Source organism: Mobula birostris, chromosome 6 (genome assembly GCF_030028105.1).
Source record: "Mobula birostris isolate sMobBir1 chromosome 6, sMobBir1.hap1, whole genome shotgun sequence".
Lineage (NCBI taxonomy): Eukaryota > Metazoa > Chordata > Chondrichthyes > Myliobatiformes > Myliobatidae > Mobula > Mobula birostris.
In genome coordinates, this window is record NC_092375.1 from 847812 (window position 1) to 872399 (window position 24588).

Consider the following 24588-nt stretch of genomic DNA (forward strand, 5'->3'; position numbering starts at 1 on the left):
TGTGGAAATAGCAGGGGCTCTAACAGAAATATTTCAAATGTCATCAGAAACGGGGACGGTGCCAGAGGATTGGCATATTGCTCATGTTGTTACATTGTTTAAAAAGGGCTCTAAGAGTAAACCTAGCAATTATCGGCCTGTGAGTTTGACGTCAGTGGTGGGTAAATTGATGGAAAGTATTCTTAGAGATGGTATATATAATTATCTGGATAGACAGGGTCTGATTAGGAACAGTCAACATGGATTTGTGCGTGGATGGTCATGTTTGACAAATCTTCTTGAATTTTTTGAAGAGGTTACTAGGAAAGTTGACGAGGGTAAAGCGGTGGATGTTGTCTATATGGACTTCAGTAAGGCCTTTGACAAGGTCCCACACGGAAGGTTCAATCGTTAGGTATTAATATTGAAGTAGTAAAATGGATTCAGCAGTGGCTGGATGGGAGACGCCAGAGAGTGGTGGTGGATAACTGTTTGTCAGATTGGAGGCCGGTGACTAGTGGTGTGCCTCAGGGATCTGTACTGGGTCCAATGTTATTTGTCATATATATTAATGATCTGGATGATGGGGTAGTAAATTGGATGAGTAAGTATGCAGGTGAGACTAAGATAGGTGGAGTTGTGGATAATGAAGTAGGTTTTCAAAGCTTGCAGAGAGATTTAGGCCAGTTAGAAGAGTGGGCTGAAAGATGGCAGATGGAGTTTAATGCTGATAAATGTGAGGTGCTTCATTTTGGTAGGACTAATCAAAATAGGACATACACAGCAAATGGTAGGGCATTGAAGAATGCAGTAGAACAGAGTTATCTAGGAATAATGGTGCATAGTTCCCTGAAGGTGGAATCTCATGTGGATAGGGTGTTGAAGAAAGCTTTTGGTATGCTGGCCTTTATAAATCAGCGCATTGAGTATAGGAGTTGGGATGTAATGTTGAAATTGTACAAGGCAGTGGTGAGGCCAAATTTGGAATACTGTGTACAGTTATGGTCACCGAATTATATGAAAGATGTCAACAAAATAGAGAGAGTACAGAGAAGATTTACTAGAATGTTACCTGGGTTTCATCACCTAAATTACAGAGAAAGGTTGAACAAGTTGGGTCTTAATTCCTTGGAACGTTGAAGGTTGAGGGGGGACTTGATAGAGGTATTTAAAATTATGAGGGGGGTAGATAGAGTTGACGTGGATAGGCTTTTTCCATTGAGAGTGGGAGAGATTCAAACAAGAGGACATGAGTTGAGAGTTAAAGGGCAAAAGTTTAGGGGTAATATGAGGGGGAACATCTTTACTGAGAGAGTGGTAGCTGTGTGGAACGAGCTTCCAGCAGAAGTGGTTGAGGCAGCTTCGATGTTGGTTCGTTTAAAGTTAAACTGGATAGATATATGGACAGGAAAGGAATGGACTGAGTGCAGCTCGGTGGGACTAGGTGAGAGTAAGAGTTCGGCACGGACTAGGAGGGCCAAGATGGCCTGTTTCCATGCTGCAATTGTTATATGGTTATATGGTTGACTCAAGAGATTCTGGCAGTTTTGGCAGTTGGTCTGTGCAATCAAGTCAATCAAGATTTGAATAGATCAGCAGAAAGCCGTTGATTAGACAATTAAGATTTGAATAGCTCAGACTCAGCAGAAAGCAGCTGATTGGGTAATCGAGGTCAGGTGACCAAGCAGTTTGAAAAGCTCAAACAGATAAATAGAGGGGTAGTTCAAGCGGAGCGGCCTGTGGAAAGCGGCCAGTGAGTGAGTGGGCCAGTGAAGGAGTGGAGCTTTGAGGCTTTGCCTCGAAGAGGCGGAGGACAATCTTGCTCACAGTTATTCTTTACGATGCCTCCTGAGAGTGATGTGCCTCTCATGTGAGATGTGGCAGTCTTGGGGGAACGCCCCTCTCCCGCAGAGTCACATCTGCCAGAAGTGCATACGGCTGGGTGACCTGGAAGACCGTGTAAGGAATCTGGAGCAGCAGCTGGATGACCTTTGACTCATAAGGGAGAATGAGGCAGTCATAGATGAGAGCTACAGGGAGGTAGTCACACCTAGGCTGTTGGAAGCAGGTCGTTGGGTGACAGTCAGAGGGGGGAAAGTGAAGGTGAGCAGACAGGTAGTGCAGAGCACCCCTGTAGCCATTCCCCTGAATAATAAGTTTACCATCCTGGATACAGTGGGCGGGGACGACCGACCAGGTGTGAGCCATGGTGACAGGGCCTCCGGCACTGAGTCTGACCCAGTGGTGCAGAAGGGTGGGACGGAGAAGAGAAGAGCTGTCGTCATTGGAGACGCTATAGTCAGGGGAGCAGACAGGAGATTTTGTGGACGTGAGAAGGACACCCGCATGGTTTGTTGCCTCCCGGGTGCCAGGGTCCAGGATGTCTCTGACCGGGTGCACAACATCCTGGTATGAGAGAGAAAGCAGCCAGAAGTCGTGATACATGTTGGTGCCAATGACATAGGCAGGAAGAGGGATGAGGGCCTGAAGTGTGAGTTTCGGGAACTAGGCAGAAGGCTGAAGAACAGGACCTCAAGGGTGGCGTTCTCAGGATTGCTGCCAGTGCTACGTGACAGTGATGGTAAGAATCGGAGCAGATGGCAGTTGAATGCGTGGCTGAGGAGTTGGTGCAGGGGGCAGGGTTTTAGATTTCTGGATCATTGGGATCTCTTCTGGGGAAGGTGGGACCTGTACAGATTGGATGGGTTGCACCTGAACCCGAGGGGGAGCAATATCCTTGCAGGTAGGTTTGCTAGCATGGTTCGGGAGGGTTTAAACTAATTTGCAAGGGGGATGGGACCCGGAGCGATAGAGCAGTAAAAGAATTGCATGGAATGAAGCCAGATCGTAGAGAGGCTTTGAGGAAAGAGAAACAGAATAAACGGTGTAAAGACAGGAAGGTAGAAGGGCTGAAATGTGTGTATCTCAATGCAAGAAACATCAGGAGCAAAAGTGATGAACTGAGAGCTTGGATACATACATGGAATTATGATCTAGTGGCCATTACAGAGACTTGGCTGGCACTGGGGCAGGAATGGATTCTCAATATTCCTGGATTTCAGTGCTTTAAAAGGGATAGAGAGGGGGGAAAAGGGGAGGAGGGGTGGCATTACTGGTCAGGGATACTATTACAGCTACAGAAAGGGTGGGTAATGTAGCAGGATCCTCTTTTGAGTCAGTGTGGGTGGAAGTCAGGAACAGGAAGGGAGCAATTACTCTATTGGGGGTGTTCTATAGGCCCCCTGGTAGCAGCAGAGATACAGAGGAGCAGATTGGGAGGCAGATTTTGGAAAGGTGCAAAAATAACAGGGTTGTTTTCATGGGTGACTTTAACTTCCCTAATATTGATTAGCACCTGATTAGTTCCAAGGGTTTAGATGGGGCAGAGTTTGTTAAGTGTGTCCAGGATGGATTTCTGTCACAGTATGTGGACAGGCCGACTAGGGGTAATGCCATACTAGATCTAGTACTAGGTAATGAACCAGGTCAGGTCACAGACCTGTAAGTAGGTGAGCATCTGGGGGACAGTGACCACCGCTCCCTGGCCTTTAGCATTATCATGGAAAAGGATAGAATCCGAGAGGACAGGAAAATTTTTAATTGGGGAAGGGCAAATTATGAGGCTATAAGGCTAGAGCTTGTGGGTGTGAATTGGGATGATGTTTTTACAGGGAAATGTACTGTGGACATGTGGTCAATGTTTAGAGATCTCTTGCAGGATGTTAGGGATAAATTTGTCCCGGTGAGGAAGATAAGGAATGGTAGGGTGAAGGAACCATGGGTGACAAGTGAGGTGGAAAATCTAGTCAGGTGGAAGAAGGCAGCATACATGAGGTTTAGGAAGCAAGGATCAGATGGGTCTATTGAGGAATATAGGGAAGCAAGAAAGGAGCTTCAATTATGTGAAGAACAAAAGGATGACAGGAGTGAAGGTAGGACTGATTAGAGGTAAAGGTGGGAAGATGTGCCTGGAGGCTGTGGAAGTGAGCGAGGTCCTCAATGAATACTTCTCTTCGGTATTCACCAATGAGAGGGAACTTGATGATGGTGAGGACAGTATGAGTGAGGTTGATGTTCTGGAGCATGTTGATATTAAGGGAGAGGAGGTGTTGGAGTTGTTAAAATACACTTGGATTGATAAGTCCCCGGGGCCTGACGGAATATTCCCCAGGCTGCTCTATGAGGCAAGGGAAGAGATTGCTGATCCTCTGGCTAGGATTTTTATGTCCTCGTTGTCCACGGGAATGGTACCAGAGGATTGGAAGGAGGCGAATGTTGTCCCCTTGTTCAAAAAAAGGTAGCAGGGATAGTCCGGGTAATTGTAGACCAGTGAGCCTTGTGTCTGTGGTGGGAAACCTATTGGTAAAGATTCTTAGAGATAGGATCTATGGGCATTTAGAGAATCATGGTCTGATCAGGGACAGTCAGCATGGCTTTGTGAAGGGCAGATCGTGTCTAATAAGCCTGATAGAGTTCTTTGAGGAGGTGACGAGGCATATAGTTGAGGGTAGTGCAGTGGATGTTATCTACGTGGATTTTAGTAAGGCATTTGACAAGGTTCCACGCGGTAGGCTTATTCAGAAAGTTAGAAGGCATGGGATCCAGGGAAGTTTGGCCAGATGGATTCAGAATTGGCTTGCATGCAGAAGGCAGAGGGTCGTGGTGGAGGGAGTACATTCAGATTGGAGGATTGTGACTAGTGGTGTCCCACAAGGATCTGTTCTGGGACCTCTACTTTTCATGATTTTTATTAACGACCTGGATGTCGGGGTAGAGGGGTTGGTTGGCAAGTTTGCAGACGACACAAAGGTTGGTGGTGTTGTGGGTAGTGTAAAGGATTGTCGAAGATTGCAGAGAGACATTGATAGGATGCAGAAGTGAGGTGAGAAGTGGTAGATGGAGTTCAACCCGGAGAAGTGTGAGGTGGTACAGTTTGGAAGGACAGACTCCAAGGCAGAGTACAAAGTAAATGGCAGGATACTTGGCAGTGTGGAGGAGCAGAGGGATCTGAGGGTACATGTTCACAGATCCCTGAAAGTTGCCTCACGGGTAGATAGGGTAGTTAAGAAACCTTATGGGGTGTTAGCTTTCATAAGTCCAGGGATAGAGTTTAAGAGTTGCAATGTAATGGTGCAGCTCTATAAAACTCTGGTTAGGCCACAATTGGAGTACTGTGTCTAGTTCTGGTCGCCTCACTATAGGAAGGATGTGGAAGCATTGGAAAGGGTACAGAGGAGATTTACCAGGATGCTGCCTGGTTTAGAGAGTGTGCATTATGATCAGAGATTAAGGGAGCTGGGGCTTTACTCTTTGGAGAGGAGGAGGATGAGAGGAGATATGATAGCGGTGTACAAGATAATAAGAGGAATAGATAGAGTGGATAGCCAGCAACTCTTCCCCAGGGCACCACTGCTCAATACAAGAGGACATGGCTTTAAGGTAAAGGGTGGGAAGTTCAAAGGGGTTATTAGAGGAAGGTTTTTTTACTTAGAGAGTGGTTGGTGCGTGGAATGCACTGCCTGAGTCAGTGGTGAAGGCAGATACACTCGTGAAGTTAAGAGACTACTAGACAGGTATATGGAGGAATTTAAGGTGGGGGGTTATATGGGAGGCAGGGTTTGAGGGTCGGCACAACATTGTGGGCCGAAGGGCCTGTAATGTGCTGTACTATTCTACATTCTATGTTCTATGTTATTCGTGTCCCATATATCAGAAGGGATGTTTTGTCATTGGAGAGAGTCTAGAGAAGGTTCATGAGGATGATTCTGGGAATGAATGGGTTAACATATGAGTAGCGTTTAGCAGCTTTGGGCCTGTACTCACTGGAATTTAGGAGAATGTGGGTGGTGGGGGGGATCTCATTGAAACCTACCGAATGTTGAAAGGACTAGATAGGGTGAATGTGGAGAAGTTGTTTCTTATGGTGGGGGTATCCAGAACTAGCGGGCACAGCCTCAGAAATGAGAGGTGACCCTTTGTAACAGAGGAATCTTTTCAGCCAGAGAGTGGTAAATCTGTGGAATGGTCTACCACAGGCTAAGTCCATGAATGTATTTAAGGAGGAAGTTAATTGTTTCCTTGATCGGTCCAGGGCATCTAAGGATATGGCGAGAGGGTAGGTATATGGGTTTGAGTAGGATCTGGGAACAGCCATGGTGGAATGACAGAGCACACTCGATGGGCTGAATGGCCTAATTCTGCTCCAATGTCTTATGGTCTTATGATCAATGTTGAGATGTAGCCAGTATTACAGTATCAGACAGTAAGTCATTGACCTCCCAGATCAGTGTCCAGATTTAGCCAGAATGAGTGTCAGACATAGTCAATGATATCACAGATCAATATCGAGATGTAGCCAGTATTACAGCATCAGACACTATGTCTTTGGCATTCTAGATCCATGTCGAGAAGTAGCCAGTATTAGAGTCAGACAGTAATTCATTGACATCCTAGATAAATCGCAAGATGTAGCCAGCACTACAGTGTCAAGGTAGTAAGTGATTGACATTGCAAATCAATGTCGAGAAGAAACCAGTATTACCATGTTGGACAGTAACTCAGTGACATCCCAGATCATTGTCAAGAAGTAGCCAGTATTACAGCGTCAGGCAGTAAGTGCGTGACATCCCAGAGCAACGTCAAGATGTAGCCAGTATTACAGTGAGTCAGTGACATCCCGGATCAGTATCGAGATGTAGCCAGTGTTAGTGTCAGACAGTAAGTCAGCAGTTGGTGAAATCCGAGATCATTGTCAACACATAGCCGGTATTACAACGTCATGGAGTAATTCAGTGAGATCCCAGATTAATGTTGAGATGTGTCCAGTATTAGTGTCAGACAAGTCAGTGACATCCCAGACAAATGTCGAGATATATCCGCTATTACATTGTCACACAGTAGGTTGGTGACATCCCAGACCAGTGTCGAGATGTCACCAGTATTACAGTGTCAGACAGTACGTCCATGACATCTCAGATCAACATCGAGGTGAAGCCAGTGCTAGTGTCATGCAGTAAGTCAGAAGTCAGTGACATCCAAGTTTGATGTCGAGATGCCGTGGTACATATTGGAACCAATGACATGGGTAGAAAAAGGGTGGAGGTCCTGAAAGCAGAATACAGGGAGTTGAGAAGCAGGACCTCAAAGGTAGTAATCTGCGGATTGCTGCCTGTGCCAGGCGACAGTGAGTATAGGAGTAGAATGAGGATGAGGATAAATGTGTGGCTGAAGGATGGGAGCAGGGATTCAGATTTTTGGATTATTGGGACTTCTTCTGGGACAGGACCTCTTCCTGTACAAAAAGGACGGGTTGCACTTGAATCTAAGAGGGACCAAAATCCTAGTGGGGAGGTTTGCTAAAACTATTGGGGAGGGTTTAAACTAGATTTGCAGGGGAGTGGGAACTGAAGTGAAGAGTCAGAGGATGGGGAGGTTGGAGCACAAGTAGAGACAGCTTGTAGGGAGTTTGTGAGGAAGGATAGGCAGATGCTAGAGCAAAGATGCACTCAGCCTGATGGTTTGAGATGTGTCTATTTCAATGCAAGGAGAATCATAAACAAGGCGGATGAACTTAGAGCGTGGATCAATACATGGAACTGTGACATTGTGGCCATTACAGAGACTTGGATGTCTCAGGAGCAGGAATGGCTGCTAAGTGTGCTAGGGTTTAGACGTTTCAAAAAGGACAGGGAGCGAGACAAAAGAGGTGGGGGTGTGGCATTACTAATCAGAGATAGTGTCACGGCTGCAGCAAAGGTGAAAATCGTGGAGGGATTATCTACTGAGTCAGTGTGGTGTAAATCAGAAACAGAAAAGGGGCAATAACTCTACTGGATGTTTTTTTATTGACCCCCTCCTCCCCTAACAGTAACAGGGATATTGAGGAGCAGATAGGGAGGCAGATTCTGGTACGGTGCAAAAATAATAGGTTAATAGGGTAAAAATAATAGGGTTGTTGTGATGGGAGATTTTAACTTTCCTAAAATTGATTGGCATCTCCTTAGAGCAAGGGGTTTAGATGGGTGTGTTCAGGAAGGTTTCCAACTAGAGGAGAGGCTGTACTTGATCTGGTATTGGGAAATGAACCTTGTCAGGTGTCAGATCTCTCGGTGGGAGAGCATTTTGGAGATAGTGATTGCAACTCTATCTCCTTCACCATAGCCCTGGAGAGGAATAGGAGCAGACAATTTGGGAAAACATTTAATTGGAGTAGGTGGAAATACGATGCTATTAGGCAGGAACTTGGGAGCATAAATTGGGAGCAGATGTTCTCAGGGAAATGCAGTGTAGAAATATGGCAAATGTTCAGGGAACATTTGTATGGAGTTCTGCATAGGTACCTTCCATTGAGGTGGGAAAAGGATGGTAGAGTTAAAGAACCATGGTGTACAAAGGACGTAGAAAATCTAGTTAAGAAGAAAAGAAAAGCTTATGCAAGGTTCAAGAAGCTGGGTACAGTTAGAGCTCTAGAAAATTACAAGGTTGCTAGGAAGGAGCTTAAGAATGGAATTAGGAGAGCCAGAAGGGGCCATGAGAAGGCCTTGGTGAGCAGGATTAAGGAAAACCCCCCAAGGCATTCTACGAGGATGTGAAGAGCAAGAGGATGAGCCGTGTGGAAATGTGTGTATGGAGTCGGAGGAGGTAGCAGAAGTACTTAATGAATACTTTGCTTCAGTATTCACCAAGGAGAAAGACCTTGGCAATTGTGGGGATGACACAGTGGACTGAAATGCTTGAACATATAGACATTAAGAAAGAAGAGGTGCTGGAGATTTTGAAAGGTATTAAGTTTGATAAATCACCAGGACCGGATGAGATGTACCCCAGGCTACTGTGGTAAGTGAGGGAGGAGATTGCTGAGCCTCTGGTGATGATCTTTGAGTCATCAATAGGGATGGGAGAAGTACCAGAGGATTGGAGGGTTGCAAATGTTGTTCCCTTGTTCAAGAAAGGGAATAGAGATAACCCAGGAAATTATAGACCAGTGAGTCTGACTTCAGTGGTGAGCAAGTTGTTGGAGAAGATCCTGAGGCAGGATTTATGAGCATTTGGAGAGACATAATCTGATTAGGGATAGTCAGTATGGTCTTGTCAAGGGCAAGTCATGCCTTACGAGCCTGATTGAATTCTTTTAGGATGTAACAAAACACATTGATGAAGGTAGAGCAATGGATGTAGTGTATGGATTTCAGTAAGGTTCCCCATGCAAGGCTCATTCAGAAAGTAAGGAGGCATGGGATCCAAGGAGACCTTGCTTTGTGGATCAGAATTGGCTTGCCTACAGGAGGCAAAGGGTGGTTGTATGTGGTTCGCATTCTACATGGAGGTTGGTGACCAGTGGTGTTCTGCCGGGATCTTTCTGAGATCCCTCCTCTTTGTGATTTTTATAAATGACCTGGATGAAGAAGTAGAAGGGTGGGTTAGTAAGTTTGCTGATGACACAAAGGTTGGGGATGTTGTGGATAGTCTGGAGGGTTGTCAGAGGTTGCAGCAGGACATCGATAGAATGGAGAACTGGGCTGAGAAGTGGCAGATGGCCTTCAACCCAGATAAGTGGAAAATGGTTCATTTTGGTAGGTCCAACTTGAAGGCAGAATGTAATATAAATGGTAAAACTCCTAGCAGTGTGGAGGATCTGAGAGATCTTGGGGTCCGTGTCAATTGGACACACTAAGCTGCTGCGCAGGTTGACAGTGTTGTTAAGAAGGCGTGTGGTGTGTTGGCATTCATCAACTGTGGGATTAAGTTCAAGATCCATGAAGTAATGTTACAGCTATATAAAAGCTAGGTCAGACCCCACTTGGAGTACTGTGTTCATCTCTGGTCACCTCACTACGGGAAGGATGTGGATACCATAGAGAGAGTGCAGAGCAGATTTACATGGGTGTTGCCTGCATTGGAGGGTGTACCATAAGACATAGGAGCAGAATTAGGCAATTGGCCCATTGAGTCTGCTCCGCATTTAATCCTGGCTGATCCTTTTTTTTTCTCCTCCTCAACCCCATTTCCTGGCCTTCTTCCCATAACATTTGATGCCATGTTTAATCAATAAGCTATCAATCTCAATGTTAAATACACCCGATGACCTGGCCTCCACAGCTACACGTGGCAAGAAATTCCATAAATTCACCACCCTCAGCATCAGACACTATGTCATTGGCATCCTATATCCATGTCAAGATGTAGCCAGTTTTAGAGTCAGACAGTAAGTCATTGACATCCTGATAGAAGAAACCAGTATTACCATATCGGACAGTAACTCAATGACATCCCAGATCAATATCAAGGTGTAGCGTGTATTACAGTGTCAGACAGTAAGTCAGGAGTCAGTGAACTCCCATATCTATGTCAAGATTTAGTCAGTATGTCAGTATCACACAATGTCGGTGGCATCCCAGATCACTGTCAAGATGTATCAGATATAGTGAGTGATATCTTAGATCAATGTCAAGATGTAGCCACCATTTGAGTGTCAGACAGTGAGTCAGTAGCATCCCAGAGCAATGTCGAGACGTAGACTGTATTACAGTGTAAGACAGTAAGTCAGTGACAATCTTGATGCATGTTGAGATATAGCCAGTATTACAGTGTCAGATAGTAAGTCAGAGACATCCCAGATCAACGTCGAGATCGTAAGACATTGGAGCAGAATTAGGCCACTCAGCCCATCGAGTCTGCTCAACCAATTCATCATGGCTGACCCCGGATCCCATTCAGCCCCAGACACTCGCACTCTCACTGCAGTCTATGGTAGAGCTTTCCTCAGATTCACCACTCTGCTAAAAAAAAAAAATTCCTCCTTACTTCTGTTCTAAAAGGCTGTACTCAGTTTTGAGGCTATGCCCTCTGGTTTGGGATGCTCCCACCAGAGTAAGCTTCCTCTCCACATCCACATTTCCTATACCTTTCAACAGTTGGTAGGTTTCAATGAGATCCAGTGCATTCATCTAAATTCCATTGAGTACAGGCCCAAAGCTGCCAAATGCTCCTCATATGTTAACCCCTTCATTCCTGGAATTATCCTCGTGAACCTCCTCTGAACTCTCCAATCACAATACATCCTTTCTGAGATAAGGGGCCCAAAATTGTTGACAATACTCCCAGTATGGCCTGACTTTTGCCTTGTAAAGCTTCAGCATTATCTCCTTGTTTTTATATTCTATTCCCCTTGAAATAAATGTCAACATTGCATTTGTCTTCTTTATCACAGACTCAACCTCTGGGTGTCTTGCACAAGGACTTCTAAGTCCCTTTGCACCTCTGATTTTTGAACTTTCTCCACATTTAGATAATAGTCTGTACTATTGTTCCTTTTACCAAAATGCATTATGATACATTTCCCAACACTGTATTCGATCGGCCACTTTTTTGCCCATTCTTCCAATTTGTCCAAGTCCAGCTGTGATTGCATTGCTTCCTCAGCGCTACCTACCCTTCCACCTATCTTCGTATCATCTGCAAACTTTTCCACAAAGCCATCAATTCCATTATCCAAATCACTGACAAACAATGTGAAAAGTAGCAGTCCCAATACTGACCCCTGAGGAACACCACTAGTCACTGGCAGCCAACCAGAAAAGGTCCCTTTTATTCGCTGTCTTCTGCCTGTCAGCCATTCCTCCAACTATGCCAGTATCTTGCCTGTAGCACCATAGGATTTTATCCTATTAAGCAGCCTCATGTGTGGCATCATATCAAACGCCTTCTGAAAATCCAAGTAATTGAAATCCACTACCTCACCTTTGTTCTCTCTGTATATTAATTCCTTGAAGAACTCCAGCAAATTTGTCAGGCAAAATTTCCCTTTCCATGCTGACTTTGGCTTATTTAATCATTAGTCTCCAAGTTCCTCAAAAACACATCCTTAATAATGGAGTCCAACACTTTCCCAACCACAGAGGTAGGAAACATGGAAACATAGAAAAACATACAGCACAATACAGGCCTTTAGCCCACAAAGCTGTGCTGAACATGTCCTTACCTTAGAACTGCCAAGAGTCTTACCATTAATGCTATATTCTGCCATCATATTTGACCTACCAAAATGAACCATCTCACACTTATCTGGGTTGAACTCCATCTGCCATTTCTCAGCCCAGTTTTGCATCCTATCAATGTCCTGCTCTAGCCTCTGACAACCCTCCACACTATCCACAACATTCCCAACCTTTGTGTCATCAGCAAATTTACGAACCCATCCCTCCATTTCCTCATCCAGGTCATTTATAAAAATCACAAAGATTAGGGGTCCCAGAACAGATCCCTGAGGCACACCTCTGGTCACCAGCCTCCATGCAGAATATGACCCATCTACAACACTCTTTGCCTTCTATGGGCAAGCCAGTTCTGGATCCACAAAGCAATGTCCCCTTGGATCCCATGCCTCCTTACTTTCTCAATAAGCCTCGCATGGGGTACCTTATCAAATGCCTTGCTAAAATCCATATACACTACATCTATGGCTCTACCTTCATCAATGTGTTTAGTCACATCCTCAAAAAATTCAATCAGACTCGTAAGGCATAACCTGCCTTTGACAAAGCCATGCTGACTATTCCTAATCATATTATGCCTCTCCAAATGTTCATAAATTCTGCCTCTCAGGATCTTCTCCATCAACTTACCAACCACTGAAGTAAGACTCACTGGTCTGTAATTTCTTGGGCTATCCCTACTCCCTTTCCTGAATAAGGGAACAACATCCACAACCCTCCAATCCTCCAGAACCTCCAGAAATTCAAAGATCATTGCCAGAGGCTCAGCAATCTCCTTCCTCGCTTCCCACAGTACCCTGGGGTACATCCCGTCCTCTCCCAGTGACTTATCCAACTTGATGCTTTCCAAAAGCTCCAGCACATCCTCTTCCTTAATTTCTGCATGCTCAAGCTTTTCAGTCCGCTGCAAGTCATCCCTACAATCGAAGTATTCATTAAGTACCTCTGCCATCTCCTCCGGATCCATACACACTTTTCCACTGTCACACTTGATTGGTCCTATTTTCTCACGTCTTATTCTCGTGAGTTGAGGCTAACTGGCCTATAATTTCTTTCCTTCCTTTTTTTTTTGCCTTCCTCCCTTCTTAAAGAGTGGAGTGACATTTGCAATCTTCCAGTCATAGTCATAGTCATAGTCATACTTTATTGATCCAGAGGGAAATTGGTTCCTCTGGGATCATGCCAGAATCAAGTGATTCTTGAAAGATCATGACCAATATATCCATTATCTCTTCTGCAATCTCATTCAGGACTCTGAGATGCAGTCCATCTAGTCCAGGTGACATATCCATCCTAAGACCTTTGGGTTTGCCTTACACTTTATCCTTTGCAATGACAATGGCACTCACTACTGCTCCTTGACACTCACGGACCTCTGGCACACTGCTAGTGCCTTCCACTGTGAAGGGAAATGCAAAGTACTCATTAGGCTCATTTGCCATTTCTTTGTTCCCCATTACTGCCTCACCAGCATCATTTTCCAGTGGTCCAATGTCAATTCTCACCTTGCTTTTACTCTTTATATAACTGAAAAATCCTTTGGTATCTTGCTTTATATTATTGGCTAATTTATCCTCATATTTCATCTTTTCCCTTCTTATAGATTTTTTAGTTGTCTTTTGTTGGATTTTAAAAGCTTCACAATCATCCAACTTCCTTCTCACTTTTGCTACCTTATATGCCCTCTTCTTGGCTTTTACGCAATCCTTAACTTTCCTTGTCAGCCATGGTTGCCTACCCCCGCTATTTGTGAACCTCTTCCTCTATGGGACATATCTATGCTGTGCCTGTGAACTATTCTCAGAAACTTCAGTCATCTCTGCTCTGCCAACATCCCTGTCAGCATCTTTCTTCAATCCACATTAGTAAGCTCTTCTCTTATGCCTCTGTAATTCCCTTTATCCCAATGTGATACTGATACATGTGAGTTATGCTTCTCCCTCTCAAATTGAAGTATAAATTCAGTCATATTATGATCATTGTGTCCTAAGGGTTCATTTATATTAAGATCCCTCATTAGATCTGGGTTATTACACAACACCCAATCTAAGATGGCCTTTCCCCGAGTAGGCTCACACACAAGCTGCATTCAACAAATTTCCTCTCTTGTGATCTGACACCAACCTGATTTTCCCAATCCCCTTGCATATTGAAGTTCCCCATTACAATTGTGTCATTACCCTTATTACATGCCTTTTCCAGCTCCCTTTGCAATCTCAACCCCACATCTTGGCTACTATTTGGAGGCCTATATATGATTCCCATAATGTTTTTTTTTACCCTTGCAGTTTCTTAACTCAAGCCACAAAGATTCAACATTTTCTGACCCTACGTCACCTCTTTGTAAAAATGTAATTCCATCCCTTACCAACAGAGCCACACCACCGCCTATGCCTTTCTCCCTGTCCTTTCAATACAAGGTATATCCTCAACTACATTAATAACATTAATCCCCCAACTATGGCCTTCTTTCAGCCACTTCAGTGATGCCCACAGTGTCATACCGACTGATCTCTAATTGTGCCATCATGAGTTCATGCACCTTATTCCAAATTTCACACGCATTTAAATACAGCACCTTTTGGTCTTTAATTCTTTGCCTTTTTGAATTTTGACACCATGGTACAATTTAATTCTTTGCTCTGTCTGCATTTGTACCCAATCATTGGCTTGTCCTTCCTTACATTCTTGTTACATCCATCATCTTGTAAACCTGCTGGCTCATCCTTGGCTCTATCATAGTGATTCCCATCCCCCTGCCATATTAGTTTAAACCACTCCCAACAGTTCTAGTGACCTGCCCCCAAGAATATTGGTGTCTCTCAGATTCAAGTGCAAACCATCCCTTTTGTTCAGGAGAAGGACCTGTACTCTGGTCTGTGTGTGTGTGGACACAGTTCAGGGGAAGGAGATGAACTTGAGTGCTGTTGAGGAATGGGATATGGCTCAGTGAGAGGAGCAGGACCCCAGTTCGTTGGGGAAACTGGACTCTGATTCAGTAGGACAGGCAAGAAAGGTCAAAAGGGGAATGCTACACTTTGAGTAGGGGTGGGGATGCTGGACTGCTTTTCTTTCCATCTTGGAGATCAGAGGGAACTGAAACCAAATGTGTGCCCTAGTAAACTAGTCCAACTGTTGAACAGGGTCAGGCCTCGGATCTTTGCTCTTCGTGGCCCAGTGTGCGCAGTATGGTATTTTTAAACTCGGAGATTATTGGAGTTTCATCCTGATAAACCCCACAATTCCCACTCAAAGCCAGTACTTTCTCTTCATCATGGAGGAACTGAGTGTTCCTTTATCCTCCTGCAGGTGCAATGGTCTCAATATCAAGTCCAGTGAACGTGAACGTGGACAGTCTGCAGTCTTTATCTTCTGATGGAGCAACTCTGGCTGTACAGCAGGTGATGATGGCCCAGCAAAGCGGAGAGGATTCTGGTAACAGTGTTGAAGAAGATGACAGCGATCTCTCTACAACAAACATAACTGTCCTGGCCTTAGAAAACAGTGACTCACTGCAATAAGCACAAGTTGGAAACAACGTGAAAGACATGGGAAGCACTCTGACCGGACATTTTTATTCTTTGCACTCACAGTGCATTTTATTTCTGATCTATTTTATACATTGGTAGGCGAGCACACTTTTCTATCTCACCTTGTATTGAATGAATGGGGCTTGATTATTCTCACATTGAACTAACTGCTTTAATTTGAGAAGATGGGAACATTTATCGATTGACGTACAGATTCGGGCTGAAGGTTACAACTTTGCCTTCATTCATTCATTCAGAAATAACTGGCTGTAATTGATAGGTGATTTGCAGAAATTCAACATAACTGCTCAACAAACAAGAAGAAATTATTGGATCAAATCCTGCTTTGGTTTATAGTTAATGAATTTTATTGTAAAAAAAAAACATTTTGTAGACAGTGCCCCACGTACTTTGTACTAACTTTGGAGGGCATGGGTCTCAGGACAGAATGGAGCCCTATTTGAGGTGAGCACCAGACACAGGAAGGTGGTATTTGAAGATAGTGGTGAGCACGGAGTCGGGGAGGTATATCACTGGCCAGAACCTGGTGCTGAGTAGTTGTAAGATATGCCCGCCCACGTTACATAATTATCATGGGCTGTTTCTTTACTCATGTGAAGCTCTTGCTGAAGTGAAAACCCATAACTACATGTCATTTCCTCCTCTTTATGTTTATTGCTGGAGCCTCTATCATCCCCACAGCTAGTTAGTGAAGGGGAAAGAAGAGCAGGCTCGGTGCTGTTGATGGAACTATGATATCATATCATACTGTGGCACCACCATGGGAATAGTGTCACACTCACCAGTCCTGTGTGCAGGAGGATTACAAACAAGTGGTTCTCTCAAGTGTATGGCCTGTTGGATATATGCTGTGCATCGTTGCCAGCACAACCAGTGTGAGAGATCAGCCCCTCAGCTATGGTCTGTTCACTCTTTTCTGCTCAGTTTCAGTTCTTTATTTGACCAACTTTATTGAGATTCTTTGTGCCATTAATACAAATAATGTAAGCTTTATATATTTTAAGTATTTTAAGAATAAGTGCTGTAGCTCTGCAGTGAATATGGGTGCTAATCAGTTCCTTGCTCCTTAGGGAATTATTCATACACTCCTTCCCATCCCTTCTCAGTCTGCAACTTCCTGGCATTGGCTGTTCTTCCTATGAGCCAAGACAGATGAAGCTGTGAGGCAGCTTGGTTCCTCAGAACTGAATCGAGCTCAGGATCAGACCAGGGCAGGAACTCTCACTGCAACCCCATGAGAGTCAGCTAACTTCGTAAATTGAGATAGAGAGTGAGTATTTCATATCACCACACTCACCCACTGAGTTAGGAGGAGCATCTTTACTTCATTATTATTTGTCTCATTTATAAACTGAAGAGAAGCATCATACTAGATTTAAATTATATTCTTGTTACAATGCTATCAGTGGTCTGCTGTGTTCATTGATCAATAATGGCTAAATGTGTGTGTTCACTGCTTCCCTGGACCAGGTGTGCTTCATCATTCATTCATTCAAAAGATCGTCTTGATTAGCATCCATTATCCCATCCACCGTGACCTCACAGAGTAAGTGATTGCAAAGCCTTTCTCAGAGAGGCCTTCACGTTGTGGGTGTGCATATGTGTGCATTCACAGTTTTAACAAGTGTATGTGTTCATTGTAAGCATTTCTGAATTGGTTGCTCCATTATTCCTCAAGGTAAAAGGAACCTGGAAGCAGAATTCCAACAAAAAAACTGTGATCTAAAGAAGAGCTAGTTGATGGAGAGAGTGCAGGAGGGTCACCTGTACCAGATGAACTACACCCCAGGGTTCTAAAGGAGCGGCTGAAAAGATTGTGGAGGCATTAATAATGATGTTTAATAATGAGGAATGGGAAATTGTAAATGTTACTCCACTCCTCAAAAAGGAAAGAAGGCTGAAGAATGGAAATTATAGGCCAGTTAGTCTGACCTCAGTGGTTGGGAAGACATTGGAATCAATTGTTAAGGATGAGGTCTCAGGGTACTTGGAGGCATATGATAAAATAAGCCAAAGTCAGCATGGTTTCATTAAGGGAAAACCTTGCCTGACAAATCTGTTGGAATTCTTTGAGAAATAACAGGCAGGATAGACAAAGAATAAGTTGATGTTGTTTACTTGGATTTTCATAAGGCTTTTGACAAGGTGCCACACATGAGTCTACTTAGCAAGATAAGAGCCCGTGGTATTACAGCAAAGATACTAGTATGGATAGAGCATTGGCTGATTGGCCCGGAGGCAAACAATGGGAATAAAGGGAGCCTTTTCTGATTGGCTGCCGGTGACTAGTGCTGTTCCGCAGGGTTCAGTATTGGGGCTGCTTCTTTTTATATTATATATCAATGATTTGGATGACGGAATTGATGGCTTTGTGGCCAAGCTTACAGACAATATGGAGATCGGTAGGGGGTCAGGTCATTTCGAGGAAGCAGAGAGGCTGCAGAGGGACTCAGACAGATTAGGAGAATGGGCAACCCTGTGATAGTAAGCTAACGTCATAGATTGAGAAAGAGAGTGAGTATTTCATGTCACCACACTCACCCACTGAGTTAGGAGTAGACTGTTGTTTAAATGTGGAAAAAAATTCAAAAATCTGAGGTGCAAAGAGACGTGGGAGTCCTCATGCAGGATTCCGTAAACGTTAACTGGCAGGTTGAGTGGGTGATTAGGAAGGCAAATGCAATGATGGAGAAAGTGCAGAAGGGTCACACTGTAAATCCCCAGTGACCATGATATGCACAGGTCTTCAGAAGCACAAAAAGCAGCAGGGAGGACTGGTCAGAATCTTCACGGGTAATGGAGTGAAACAGGAGCTTGAATCAGCACAGGGAATTATCTCATTACTGCAGTCACAAAAATGTGGTTGGAGAAGAATAGAATTCACAGCTCAATATTTCAGGCCTGACAGAAAGGAGAATAGTTGTATTAATTAGGAAGAACATGGCAGTACTCAGGTAGAACATCTTGGAAGATCATCTGAAGAGGGTATAAAGCTAGCACTTAGAAATGAGAGCAAGGCAATATCTCTGCTGCAATTATACCGTAGACCTTCCAAATATCAGCAGGATTCGGAGGAGAAGATACATGGACAAATCACCAAGGGGTATAACAGTAATAGTTTTATAGTTTTGGGATATTTTAGTTTTTCCTGATGTGAAAGGAAAGCCTTCGTGCAAGGGGCTTAGATGAGCGGAATTTGTGAAGTGAATCCAAGTGATGTTGGCAGGGGGCTGGGAACCAGAGTGGTAGTGCTGAGGTTGGGGTAGTTGGTTTGCAAACAAAGACAGTGTGTAGTGAGACTGCTAGCAGGGTGAGTCTGATGGTAGGGCAAAATTGCCATCAATGGGATGAGTTGCAATGTAAAAGGTGGACATAATCGAAAAGGATGATGAATACAGGACTAAAGGTTTTATATTTGAATACACACAGTATACGGAATAAGGTAGATGAACTTGTAGCACAGTTACAGATTGGCATGTATGATGGTGTGGGCAACACTGAATCATGGCTGAAAGAAGATTACATCTCGGAGCTTAATGTCAAAGGATACAAGAACCAAAGAGAGTGCGTATAATAGAGCAAAAGTTAGTGGAAAGTTAGAGGATTGGGAAGCTTTTAAAAACCAGCACAAAGCAACTAAAAAGGCATAAAGAAAGAAAAGATGAAATATGAAGTTAAGCTAGCCGATAGTATTAAAGAGGATACCAAAAGTTTCTTCAGATATATAAAGTGTAAAATGAGTGTAGATATCAAACTGCTTGAAAATTATGCTGGAGAGGTAGTAATGTGGGTCAAGGAAATGGTGGACAAGCTGAATAAGTATTTTGCATCAGTCTTCACTGTGAAGATACTAGCAGTATGGTGGAAGTTTATGAGTGTCATGGTGCAGAAGCGTGTGAAGTTGCCATTACTAGGGAGAAGGTTCTTGGGAAGCTGAAAGTTCTGAAGGAAGATAAGCACCTAGACCAGATCGTATACACCACAGGGTTCTGAAAGAGGTGGCTGAAGAGATCGTGGAGGCATTAGTAATGATCTTTCAGGAATCAGTTGATTCTGGCATGGTTCCAGAGAACTGGAAAATTTCAAATGTCATTCCACTCTTCAAGAAGGGAGAGAGGCAGAAGAAAGGAAATTAAAAGTCAGTTAGTCTGACTTCAGTGGTTGGGAAGATGTTGGAGTCGATTGCTAAGGATGTGGTTCAGTATTCCTAGAGACACATGACAAAATAGGCCAAAGTCAGCATGCAACACATGCAAAATACTCGAGGAACTCAGCAGACCGGGCAACATCAATGGAAAAAAGTGCAGTTGATGATTCGGGCTAAGACCAAGTCAGTATGGTTTTCCTAAGGGAAAATCTTGCCTGACAAATCTCTTTGAATTCTTTGAAAAAATAATAAGCAGGATAGACAAACGAGAATCAGTTGCTGTTGTGTACGTAGATTTTCACGATGCATTGGAACTGAATTAGGTCGTTTGGCCCATAGAGGCAGGTCCTCCTGCTCAACTCATCCGTTCCATCCAAGATCCAAGCTAGTCCCATGCCCACATTTGGTCCATATCCCTCCAAACCTTTCCTAACCATGTAACTGTCCACTGCCTCACCTTTATCCACCCTGCTTGTTAGTTTCACTAAATACTCTAACAAATTTGTCAGGCAAGATTTCCCTCTACAAAACCAATGCTGACTTTGACTTATTATGTGAGTAATCTCCAAGTACCTCGAAACCTCATCCTTAGTAATAGACTCAACACTTCCCCAACCACTGTGGTTATGCTAACTGGCCTATAACTTCCTTTCTTTTACCTTCCTCCCTTCTTAAAGAGTGTAGTGATGTTTGCAATCTTCCAGTCCTACAGGACCATTCCAGAATCAAGTGATTCTTGAAAGATCATGACCAATGCATCCATTATCTCATAAGCAACCTCTCTCAGGACTCTGGGATGTAGTCCATCTGGTCCACATGACTTAGCCACCTTCAGACCTTTGAGTTTGCCTTGCACTTTTTCCTTTGTAATAGCAATGGCACTCACTCCTGCTCCCTACACTTTCAGAACTCAGGGACACTGCTAGTGTCTTCCACAGTGAAGATGGATGAAAAGTACCCACGAAGTTCATCTGACATTTCTTTGTCCCCCATTACTACCTCACTAGTAGTGAGGTCCAGTGGTCCAATATCAACACTCATCTCCCTTTTACTGTTTATATAACTAAAAAAACTTTGGTATCCTGCTTTATATTAGTAGCTAGTTTGCCCTCATATTTCATCTTTTCCCTTCGTATAGCTTATTTAGTTGTATTTTGTTGCATTTTTAAATTTCCCAAACATTCAACTTCCCATTCACTTTTGCGACCTTATATGCCCTTTCTTTGGCTTTTATACAGTCCTTAATTTCCCTTGTCAGCCATGGTTGCCTACCCCTGCTATCTGAGAACAACTTCTTCTGTGGGACATATCTATCTTGTGCTTCCCAGAAACTTCAGCCATCTCTGCTGCGCCATCATACTGCCAGTATCCTCCTCCAATCCACATGAGCAAGCTCCTCTCTCATGCCTCTGTAATTCTCTTTATTCCACTGCAATACAAATACATGTGAGTAATGCTTCTCCCTCTCAAATTGCACTATGAATTCAATCATCTGCCTCCAAAGGGTTCCTTTACGTTAAGCTCCCTAATGAGATATGGGTTATTACACAACACTCAATGTAAGATAGCCTTTCCCTGAGTAGGCTCAAGCACAAGCTGCCCTAAAAAGCCATCTCATAGGCATTCAACAAATTTCCTCTCTTGCGATCCAACATCCACCTGATTTTCCAATCTCCTTCCATATTGAAGCCCCCATCAGGATTGTGTCATTACCCTTTTCCAGCTTCCTTTGTGGTCTCAACCCCACAAATTGGGTACTATTTGGAGGCCTCGTTATAATTCCCACAGTGTTTCGTTTTCCCTTTGCTGTTTCTTTACTCCATTCACAAAAATTCAACATTCTCCGACCCTATGTCACCTCTTTCTGAAGATGTATTTCCTTCCCTTACCAACAGAATTACACCACTACCTCTGCCTTTCTACCTGTCCTTTCAATACAAGGTATGTCCTTTGATGTTAAGCTCCAACTATGGCCTTGTTTCAGCCACGACTCAGTGGTACCCACAACGTCATACCGACCAGTCTCTAACTGCGCCACAAGTTCGTCCTCCTTATTCCGAATGCTACGTGTATTTAAATACAGCACCTTTAGTTCTGCATTCTTCACCCTTTTGAATTTTGCCTCTGTGGTACAATTTAACTCTTTGCTCTGTCTGCATTTATACCCAATCATTGGCTTGTCCTTCGTTACGTTCATGTTACATTCATCTTATAGAACATAGAGAGAATAGTACAGCACAGTACAGGCCCTTTGGCTCACAATGTTGTGCTGACCCTCAGACCCTGCCTCCCATATAACCCCCCATCTTGAATTCCTCCATATACCTGTCTAGTAGTCTCTTAAACTTCACTAGTGTATCTGCCTCCACCACTGACTCAGGCAGTGCATTCCACGCACCAACCACTCCCTGAGTAAAAAACCTTCCTCTAATATCCCCCTTGAACTTCCCACCCCTTACCTTAAAGCCATGTCCTCTTCTATTGAACAGTGGTGCCCTGGGGAAGAGGCGCTGGCTATCCACTCTATCTTATTATCTTGTACACCTCTATCATGTCTCCTGTCATCCTCCTTCTCTCCAAAGAGTAAAGCGCTAGTTCCCTTAATCTCTGATCATAATGCATACTCTCTAAACCAGGCAGCATCCTGGTAAATCTCCTCTGTACCCTTTCCAATGCTTCCACATCCTCCCTATAGTGAGGCGACCAGATCTGGCCACAGTACTCCAAGTGTGGCCTAACCAGAGTTTTATAGAGCTGCATCATTACATCGCGACTCTTAAACTCTATCCCTCGACTTCTGAAAGCTAACACCCCATAAGCTTTCTTAACTACCCTATCCACCTGTGAGGCAACTTTCAGGGTTCTGTGGACATGTACCCCCAGATCCCTCTGCTCCTCCACACTACCAACTATCCTGCCATTTACTTTGTACTCTGCCTTGGAGTTTGTCCTTCCAAAGTGTACCACCTCACACTTCTCCGGGTTGAACTCTATCTGCCACTTTTCAGCCTACTTCTGCATCCTATCAATGGCTCTCTGCAATCTTCGACAATCCTCTACACTATCTACAACACCACCAACCTTTGTGTCATCTGCAAACTTGCCAACCCACCCTTCTATCCCCATATCCAGGTTGTTAATAAAAATCACGAAAAGTAGAGGTCCCAGAACAGATCCTTGTGGGACACCACTAGTCACAATCCTTCAATCTGAATGTACTCCCTCCACCACCACCCTCTGCCTTCTGCATGCAAGCCAATTCTGAATCCACCTAGTCAAACTTCCCTGGATCCCATGCCTTCTGACTTTCTGAATAAGCCTACCGCGTGGAACCTTGTCAAATGCCTTACTAAAATCCATATAGGTCACTCCCCATCCACTGTACTACCCTCATCTATATGCCTGGTCACCTCCTCAAAGAACTCTATCAGGCTTGTTAGACACGATCTGCCCTTCACAAAGCCATGCTGACTGTCCCTGATCAGACCATGATTCTCTAAATGCCTATAGATCCTATCTCTAAGAATCTGTTTCAACAGCTTTCCCACCACAGACGTAAGGCTCACTGGTCTATAATTACCCGGACTATCCCTACTACCTTTTTTGAACAAGGGGACAACATTCGCCTCCCTCCAATCCTCCGGGACCATTCCCGTGGACAACGAGGAAATAAAGATCCTAGCCAGAGGCTCAGCAATCTCTTCCCTCGCCTCATGGAGCAGCCTGGGGGATAATCCGTCAGGCCCCGGGGACTTATCCGTCCTAATGTATTTTAACAACTCCAACACCTCCTCTCCCTTAGTATCAACATGCTCCAGAACATCAACCTCACTCATATTGTCCTCACCATCATTAAGTTCCCTCTCATTGGTGAATACCGAAGAGAAGTATTCATTGAGGACCTCGCTCACTTCCACAGCCTCCAGGCACATCTTCCCACCTTTATCTCTAATCTGTCCTACCTTCACTGCTGTCATCCTTTTTTTCTTCACATAATTGAAGAATGCCTTGGGATTTTCCTTTACCCTACTCGCCAAGGCCTTCTCATGTCCCCTTCTTGCTCTTCTCAGCCCCTTCTTAAGCTCCTTTCTTGCTTCCCTATATTCCTCAATAGACCCATCTGATCCTTGCTTCCTAAACCTCCTGTATGCTGCCTTCTTTCACCTGACTAGATTTTCCACCTCACTTGTCACCCGTGGTTCCTTCACCCTACCATTCTTTACCTTCCTCACCAGGACGAGTTTATCCCTAACATCTTGCAAGAGATCCCTAAACATCGACCACATGTCTATAGTACATTTCCTTGCAAAAACATCATCCGAATTCACACCCGCAAGTTCTAGCCTTATAGCCTCATAATTTGCCCTTCCCCAATTAAAAATTTTCCTGTCCTCTCTGATTCTATACTTTTCCATGATAATGCTAAAGGCCACGGAGCGTTGATCACTGTCCCCCAGGTGCTCACCCACTGAGAGATCTGTGACCTGACCTGGTTCATTACCTAGTACTAGATCTAGTATGGCATTCCCCCTAGTCGGCCTGTCCACATACTGTAACAGGAATCCGTCCTGGACACATTTAACAAACTCTGCCCCATCTAAACCCTTGGAACTAATCAGGTGCCAATCAATATTAGGGAAGTTAAAGTCACCCATGAAAACAACCCTGTTATTTTTGCACCTTTCCAAAATCTGCCTCCCAATCTGCTCCTCTGTATCTCTGCTGCTACCAGGGGGCGTATAGAATACCCCCAATAGAGTAACTGCTCCCTTCCTGTTCCTGACTTCCACCCATACTGACTCAAAAGAGGATCCTGCTACATTACCCACCCTTTCTGTAGCTGTAATAGTATCCCTGACCAGTAATGCCACCCCTCCTCCCCTTTTTCTGCCCTCTCTATCCCTTTTAAAGCACTGAA

General features: G+C 44.1%; 1 protein-coding gene across 8 annotated transcripts in view; it reads left to right on the forward strand.

Moving 5' to 3' along the window:
• The window catches only part of pknox1.1 (pbx/knotted 1 homeobox 1.1), a 292555-nt gene extending 275633 nt beyond the window's left edge, over positions 1-16922 (forward strand). For 7 of the 8 annotated variants that reach the window (XM_072259798.1, XM_072259797.1, XM_072259793.1 and 4 more), the window contains one exon: positions 15282-16922. In XM_072259798.1, coding sequence (XP_072115899.1) covers positions 15282-15493 — 212 coding nt within the window. In that variant the 3' untranslated portion in view covers positions 15494-16922. The remainder of the gene's footprint in view (positions 1-15281) is intronic. The other variant, XM_072259800.1, reaches the window with a different exon arrangement.
• The last annotated feature ends 7666 nt before the right edge of the window (positions 16923-24588 follow it).